The sequence below is a fragment of the Limulus polyphemus genome, unplaced genomic scaffold (assembly GCF_000517525.1).
Source record: "Limulus polyphemus unplaced genomic scaffold, Limulus_polyphemus-2.1.2 Scaffold2394, whole genome shotgun sequence".
Lineage (NCBI taxonomy): Eukaryota > Metazoa > Arthropoda > Merostomata > Xiphosura > Limulidae > Limulus > Limulus polyphemus.
This window is the reverse complement of record NW_013668004.1, coordinates 77,245-86,067: the sequence shown is the minus strand read 5'-3', so window position 1 is coordinate 86,067 and position 8,823 is coordinate 77,245. Positions and strand designations below refer to the sequence as shown.

The 8,823-nt window shown below is 31.0% G+C and overlaps 1 protein-coding gene across 1 annotated transcript in view; it reads left to right on the top strand.

Moving 5' to 3' along the window:
- The first annotated feature begins 373 nt into the window (after nucleotides 1-373).
- LOC106466835 overlaps nucleotides 374-8,823 on the top strand; it is a 9,779-nt gene continuing 1,329 nt past the window's right edge. Inside the window, exons 1-4 of the mRNA XM_013927136.2 lie at nucleotides 374-550; nucleotides 3,380-3,574; nucleotides 5,533-5,671; nucleotides 7,207-7,269. Of these exons, the coding sequence (XP_013782590.1) occupies nucleotides 412-550; nucleotides 3,380-3,574; nucleotides 5,533-5,671; nucleotides 7,207-7,269 (536 nt within the window). The 5' untranslated portion in view covers nucleotides 374-411. The remainder of the gene's footprint in view (nucleotides 551-3,379; nucleotides 3,575-5,532; nucleotides 5,672-7,206; nucleotides 7,270-8,823) is intronic.

Below are 8,823 nucleotides of genomic sequence, written 5' to 3'. Positions count from 1 at the left end.
AGCACAAAGCTACACAATGGTTTATCTGTGCTCTGCCCACCACAGGTATCGAAACCCGGTTTCTAGCGTTGGAAGTCCGCAGACATACCGCTGTGCCACTGGGGGGCTTAAGGCTGTCTTCAGAAGTGCAAGTGATATCACATACACACACACACACATATATATAATTACAGAAAATCCCGCATCTAACAGGTTTGGTGTCTCCTAATGGACAAACGACATGATTGTTTTCTTCCTATAATAAATCTATGTTTTTTTTGTGTGTGTGATTTTGAAAGTACAAAAGACGATATATATATATTTAGCATTTATTTTATTTCTAGCTTTGCTTTTCATGCCTGTGTATTTTTGAATAAGGGAACAGGAACTAGTAACCAAGTTCAACCGAGATAAATCGAAACCAAATTAACCATGAGTCGTAAAAGAAGTGTAGCTTTGCTACTAACATTGATTTTTTCACCTCTTGTTTTTAATACTGTCTCTGAACATGATGCTAGAGAGGAATTTGAAATGATTCGGAAAACCGAGAAGCATTTACTAGTTCTGTTTAGTAAGTACTGAGTTTTTGTATTTAAATTTGATTGATCGAAAGTATGGGAGTCGAGAAATATTCCGATATTGCTGACACGTGTCGGAAAACGATGTTACTGTTAGTTTATCGTAAACTTTATGATATATATTTTTTGAAGGCCATCTGAAATAAGTGTCAAGGAAATTACATTTAATTATTAGCAGTAAAGTAATTATCATCAAGAAATATATATTGTATTTAAAATAACAGCAGACCAGAGCAAATTTATGTTTTTTAGTCACAACTTCAAAACAAAAGAGCTTAAATATTTATAGTTTATTCTGTATAATTAAGTTTACTTTGATTTTAAAAATATATATATTTTTCAGTTGTCAGGTAAGCATATGTTAAAAAAATTACTTCCGGTTTAATTAAAGAAGGAAGTCATTAGGATGCTCATTTTGATTTCAAGTTTAACAAATTACCCAGATATTTGTCATAAGATTCTTTACTAATAAAGTCGATTTTTTTACATAAATGAAAAGAAGCCAAGTTTGAAGCCTTGGACCTTATAAGTTATACACATATATATATATTTGTGTGTGGGTGGTGATGACTAGCTGACTTCCCTCTACTCTAGTCTTTCAATGCTAAATTGGGAGAAATTCAAACCAAACCAAACCATGCTTGTGTGTGTGTGTGTGTGTATTGTGCTTGGATAATTGTATGTTCACTCAAGCACGTTGATAAGTTTACAAATGCAAATTCAGGGTCAGATTTTGGACTATAATGGAAAGTTAAAAAAATGGATTGAAGATTGACCTGTTATATAAAAAAAGTAGAAAGCATGTGTTAGTACTAAGTGGGAAATTTTATGTTCAATGAATGAAACTAATTATTTGAGTTATACAAAAAGTGTTTTATACTTCAATAACCTTTGTTGTTTAATTACTTATATAAATGATCGAGATGTCAATATTAATTATAAATGTGATAAGAGTTTCAAAAGATCAAATGATGAAGTGCCATTTGCCCATCCAATATTCCACATAAACATTTATACCCAACAAGAGCCACAAAACCAAACTGAAATGAATATAACCCCATAAAATTTATGTACCTAATCAATAAATGTTTCAAATGATTCAAACTAACGGAATACAGTACATCATAAGACAAACCTTCAATGAGCTTATAACTCTTAACAGAGTACTGACTATAAAATGAGTGTTCATTATAAGGTTATGTAAGTTCCTATTCAGTCTGTTCTGGGGGAAAATTTCTCCTGTTTTACACTTATAAATTTCTAGTATGTTTGAAAACTTAAGCTCCTTGCAATATTCTTTCTCAATATTAGTAGTTTTTATTCCAAAACCATAATGGTTCCGAGGGAAAAAGTGATGATGATGTTCTCTGTCTGTAGACATTTACTTTTAGCACAGTAACTAGAGTTCTAAAGAACAGATTTTAAGCAAACTCTGCCCGTCACTTTCTTTAGAGCTGTAGAAAAATCATATCAATTTTGAGGTTAAAGGTCAAGGTCACTATATAGAAATAAAAATTGAAGTTTGGTTTCTGTGACAATGAAAACATGACTATAAAATATGCACATACATAAACACACCCAAATCAAACAAATAAATAAAAATCTAATGATTGGGAGATCAGCCATCCTACTGATGGTTATTTTGTTTTTAATTAGGACAGATTTTGTGATCACTGTATCTTGAAAGTAGAAGGATCTATCAAATTTTGCACTTGGTCTCAAACACTATCACAGTCATTTTATTGATATGTAGAGTAAATACTAGGGTTTTGTTCAAAGGTTCATTCATGAGCCACAAATTCAAAGATACTTTTAAACATTTGAAGTTCATCAGGCAACACTCAAATAGCATCAGAAATTGTATGGAAATTGTGAGTAAAACCAGCACAGCTGTCCTGAAAAATGGATAAATCTAGGGATTACTAATGTCTTCACTAACTGCTACCTTTACTACAGTATATTTATTTGTGGGTTCTTGATTAAACAGTATTTTTCTCAACAGCTTTCTTGCAGTAGAACTGATATAACTTTGCTTACAATATAGACAAGTTTTATAACTTTTAAAGAAACTTGTTTATAACTGTTACAATGACACTAATAGTGGAAGAGATCTGCTTGTTGTTGGATGGTCAGTCAACATAAAGTACACAAATATTTGGCTTGTTATCTATCTTGAGATATAGTAACCAATTACTTGTAATACATTTTACTTTAGAGGTTTAGATTTTCCTCAGGTCACTTTCATTGCAAAAATAATTTCGCAGTTAGCATTCAGATAAATACATATTTCAGCATTACACAAAAGTCAGCAGTGATAATTATTTCAAGAATTCTTAGTTCTTGTAAAGAGAAGAAATCCTGTATATGTTAATCAGGTGATAAATTATGCAAAGTAGTTCAGGTGGAGAAGTAATACTAGTTTCTTACTCTTTTCAGACAAATGAAATGATAAAATTTTGGGAAAGTAAAATCATCATCATCAATTCAGAATTTCTCTAGGATACTAAAACTAGAAGAACCTAAACCTTGTTTAACTTTTGCATTGCTCATTAAAGCTTATATTTGCATGTAATAATGTTTCTTAAACAATTTGTAATTACAGTAATCATGATCAGGTCTTTACTGTCAGTATTAAATTTTATTGTATTAACTTGATATTTTACGAGTATCGAAGAAATCAAGATTATTGGATGAGGACTTATACATAAAAGTGCACAGCGTAATTGCATTGATAATGAAATGACTAAATAGTGTTGAATAAAAATCTTGAGTGTGAAATTTATTTTTTACTCATGTTTGTAAACTTGTATTTTATATAATAGGTATGCCATGTTGCTCTTGTGCAGAGTGTGTGGAAGCAGAGGTACTTTTAACCTCCATTCATCCAGAACTAGATGAAGCTGTTGGTGTAAAAGTTGTGAAGTTGACAGACCAGACAGACTTGGAGAGAGAATATGGCATCACAAAAAAACCTTCACTTTTGTTTCTAAGGGAGAAAATACCATCTCTTTATGATGGTTTTTATAATTTTTAGTATTCATATTTCAGTAATGTAAAAGTTGAATTTTGTGTTACTCGACTAAGGAAGCACATTATGCTAATATAATAATAGGTAGGCAAACAATGATTTATAAGCATAAGGAAAAGTTTTATTGATGGTGGAACATACTAAATGTCTTCTTCAGGTATTATCAGTACATAAACCTTGTATTGCTTATGTACTGATCACACTTAAAGAAGATAGACCAATGTTCTGTTCCACCATCAATAAAACTCTTCCTTAAACTTATAAATGGTTGTTTGCTTATCTATTATTATCTAAATTAAACTAAACACTAGAAAACTCAAAGCTATCCCTTATTGTTTCCACTATATCTGAAGGCAACCCATTCCAAAGACCAACTGCCCTGTTAGAAAAATAAAGCTGCCTTAGCTGAAGATGACTCCTACCCTGCCAAAATTTATATTTTGTCCTTTAGTCGTACCATTCTCACCATTAAATACAAAAAATAATGAGATATCAACACTGTCAATTTTCTTAACAGTCTTAAACACCTCAGTTACATCCTCTTTAATTCTTCTTTTTCAAGATGAAACAAATTTAGAAATCTTAACCTATCCTTGTGTGACATAATAACTTTCCATCCCAGGTATCATATTTAGTAGCCTCCCTTTGAACCCTTTCCAATAACTCAGTGTCCTTTCTAAGGTAAGGAGCCCAAGAGTGAACATAGTACTCTAATTGTGACCTAATCAATGAACTATACAAAGACATTATAACCTCTTTAGACTTGTATTCAATATTTTTGTAGATACAATCTAAAATCCTATTTGCCTTGCCACTAGCATTTGCACATTGCTTGGATGGCTTAAGAGACTGATCAACTGGAACACTAAGATATTTTTCTCCATGTTGCTGCTAAGATTATTTCTATCAAAATTATACTTATAACTTTAACTTTGATATTACACATGCTTTTATTATAATTAAAAGCCATCTGCCATTTATTCGTCCAACTCACCAAATAATGCAAATTCCTTTGTAAAGCAATAGCACTCCCCTCATAGCCAGCAACATCCAAAACTTTAATGTCATCAGCAAATTTAAATAATTTATTGATCATACCTTCATCTATGTCTGAGTTATTTAGTTTTACCTGTGGTTGAGTTGTTTATTCATTATTTGATTTTATTACTGAGCAACTACCTGCAGACAGTGAAAGTAGTTTTATTCAGAACATTGTGGGTTTATGCACCTGAACTTCTAATAATTTAAAATGTGTTCAACTGTTGTTACACAGCACATTCTTACCCACATTGGTGTATAATTAAATAGACAAGCTATATATGCATCATAGAAGACTGATTTAGAAGTGGTGGTATGTCTCCATGGGATGGCAAAGCTCTTCTCACTCCATAAGACAATGCCATGTTTTCTTGACCTTTTATTTTTATCTAAATAAGGGTCTTTTGAATGTAAGGGCAAACTTTTTTTAAGCATTTAATTTCTTTAGAAAACTAAATTTAGATTATGCATTATGGGACATTAGGGAGCCTTTAGCCTCTTAATCAAGAATGTCTTGACTCCCAACTTCCTTCAACAAACAGAAAACTAATTGTTAAAACAAAACTGATCTTCCAAATATCCACCAACTCTTTTCATGAATTCCCTTTAAGTTGCAACCTCTACCATTTTAGATAGCAGTTTTTTCTACAGGTTTACCACTATTGCAGAAATAAAACTCCTAATCTTTATCTATCCCCAAATCATAACCCAACAGTCCCTGGAATCATCCTAATAGCCTTCATTTGAACCCTCTCCAATTACTTGATGTTTTTTCTAGGGACTGAATCTGAACATTAGTGGACAATAAGTCTTTGTTGTAATGTGTGCTGGACTACAAATTTTAATTTTGTTTTTGATGTATTAATTTTGGTATATCACATTTTTAGAAACAATATTTACTTTTTGTAGGCGAGTTTGAAACCAATGCACTTTTTCACTGGATTGGTGCTAACAGAAACCCTGCCGTGAAATATCTTGATGACACAAGTTTTGAACATCTGACCCAGGCTTCTACAGGAGCAACAACAGGAGACTGGCTGGCTGTTTTGTAAGTACATATAATCTAATAGTAAACAAACTTTTACAAAGAAATCTGTCATTATTTTGAGTTTATGTTCCACCAATCAACTGTTGACAAGACCTTTAACTTAAAAATTCTGAAGTACAACATACAATTTACATCAAAAGTACATTTAAAATTTCACTTAAAAGCATTCTAACCATAAGATCGTGGCACGGGTGTATGTATACATCTATATAAATATATATATAAGTACTGTGCACAGCAGTGCCATATTTATTCTAACAATAATGTTATACATTTAATGTGGAAGTTGATTATACAAATTCTGCTCAGTCAGTCAATAGTTACATATGATGGGTTTTGTCCATTGGGATAATGGTGTATCATTTGGCAAATGACAGTCTATGTGTGGCAGTGGAGGAATTTAAGTGATACAAATATAAATTAACATTTGTTAACATCAGTTTGGATTCCAGGAGACAATATCCTTACAGAATTAAATTCTTAAATGTTAAATATGAAAAACAAAGACATTGGGCTAATAAAACATGTCAAATGTATGTACCAACTATTTATTCTTTATAACGTTTTCAGCATACAGTTGAGTTTTACATGGAACTATAATTAATTTTATAAAATTCTAAGTGTTTCAAGGTTTCAAGTCAGGTGTTTTTTTTTTGGGATGATAAAAATTTGTTAAAGTTCATCTTTGAGGTTTATTGTCATTGTTTCTTTGAGTTTCACACAGTTTTCCAAATTGCTTTGAATCACATATGTTGATTGGTCAGTGTAAGTCTGGAGTGGCCCATTTTTTTTTTAGCAGTAGTGCCAATTTTATATTTCGAATTTGGAGTGGTCCTACTGAATTAAAAACACTCCAGATCAAAAGGCCACAGGAATGGGGAGATGTGTGTTTATGTTCAAGCAGTCAAATTAAAATGCATTACAGATTAAATGAAATAATTAATAATATCACATGTATTTTAAAAACATTTCATGCGTGTGCAAAAATTCCAAACAGAATTTGTACTATGAACCATAGCACATCATATTTTCCAAATGACAGACATGCCACAAGATTGCCTTGCATGCTACTTATGTGTTGGACAACTCTTATATAAATCTGTATTGGTCACTCTGACACTGTAATTTATCAGAAATAAGGAAAGTAAACGTGATTTGTAATTGCAAAACTTGTTTCCAGGTGTCTTCATTAAAAGTGAATTTTTTATATAATGTGATCAATTATTCATTCATGTAAAATCATTATGAACTTGATGGTGGAATACAAAAACCAATCAATCACTAGAGAACTCATTCAACTGAAACAGCACTAATTTCATCTACATTAATGAAAACTTTGGCATTGTATCAGACTAGTGTTGGCTATACCCAAATTTCTCTCTTGTATTGATAAAATAGTATTTATAAGCTTTTTCTCACAATAACTAGCATGTTATTAAATGATACCAAGTTTGTCCAAACAGTTCCTAAACATTGCATGGTTATTGTTGGAGACTCGTGTAATAATTGTTTTCTTACAATTTTCTTACTTATAGCACTGACTCAACATGTGAAAAGGGTCAAGCCCTTTTAGCAATTTTAGAGTCAACTGCAGGCAGGTAAGAAATTATAATTTTCATAGAATAACTTTATAGAATTTGAATTATTTGATCGATAAGATTATAAATTGTCGGAATAGGAAATTCAAAACATAATTTATATTTTTATGACAAATTACTGTTATTTTTTGTGAAATTTCTTGGCAAAAACATCTAGTTTTTTTTTCCCCAGCAATATTAAATTTCCTTTGAGTGAAAAAGGATCCACAATACACTGAAATGAACAAAGCTTGTGAGATAGCAAATTCTACTTCTATTTTGTTATGGTTTTGTTTACTGTTCATTTATTATTCCTTCTATCATTTAGTTCAACTATGAATTTTTAGTTATATTAAATGGCTTACTCACTGTCTAGCTAGAGAATGTTGAATTTGAATATGTTTGTTTTATAAAACTGACACAAACTTCCTCTAGTGGTGATGTACAGATATTAATGTTGTGAAAAATTATGTAAATTACATAGTCACGTGAGATGTAACCTTGTGGTATAACCACTAAATAAAAAACCTTCCTTGATCTTAAATGAGTTAGTTCATGAGATGTAGTTAGAGTACAATATTTATGGTTGTTCTTGATATTGAGAAGTGGTTTAATTTTGGAAAACTGTGTTTTTTCAGAACTTGATTTTTTTTTCTTCTTCTGGTTCTTTTTCATAATTCCTTTATTTATTAAAATGAATAACATTGATATCTATGTTGTATTGTTTATTAACATTTGTATCAAGCCCTGGCCAGGTACAAATTTACTAACTGTTTTTTTTTGTGTGTGTGTGTGAAAGGTAAAACTTGTATTCCAATTGTTTGAAAGTTTTGTTTTGGATTTCTGTTGTTACAGTTTAATAAATATTTTGTTTAACCATGGTTGTGGAAGCATTTTGTGTTAGTCCATTGCAAGCTGACACTGAATTTAAAGCCACTGGGCTAATATACAAGCATCTGTGTCTAATATTCTAATAAATGAATCAAAATACAAAGTTTTTGGGAAGCTCTGGATAACTGAAAAGTGGCAAATACACCAGAGATAGAGCAACTATGGCATGTAGCTCTTCATATCTAGCTTCTGATGACCTGCAGAGAAGAAAATCCAGATGATTTTTGTATTGCTTTAACATGGGTGTCTGTGCCATCCCTACATAGAGAGTGCTATCACACTCTCTGATAGTTTGAATGTAAATATATTATTTTTGTAATTGTTCTTGTATCTGATGTGTTTTATTGTTAAAGCTTGAAGTGAATGTAGATATAGTATTTTTGTATCTTATGGTGTTTTATTGTTAAAGCTTGAAGTGAATGTAGATATAGTATTTTTGTATCTTATGGTGTTTTATTGTTATAGCTTGAAGTGAAAAGTGGATGTAGATATAGTATTTTTGTAGTTATTCTTGTATCTGATGGTGTTTTATTGTTATAGTTTGAAGTGAATGTAGATATAGTATTTTTGTATCTTATGGTGTTTTATTGTTATAGCTTGAAGTGAATGTAGATATAGTATTTTTGTTTCTTATGGTGTTTTATTGTTATAGCTTGAAGTGAAAAGTGGATATAGTATTTTTGT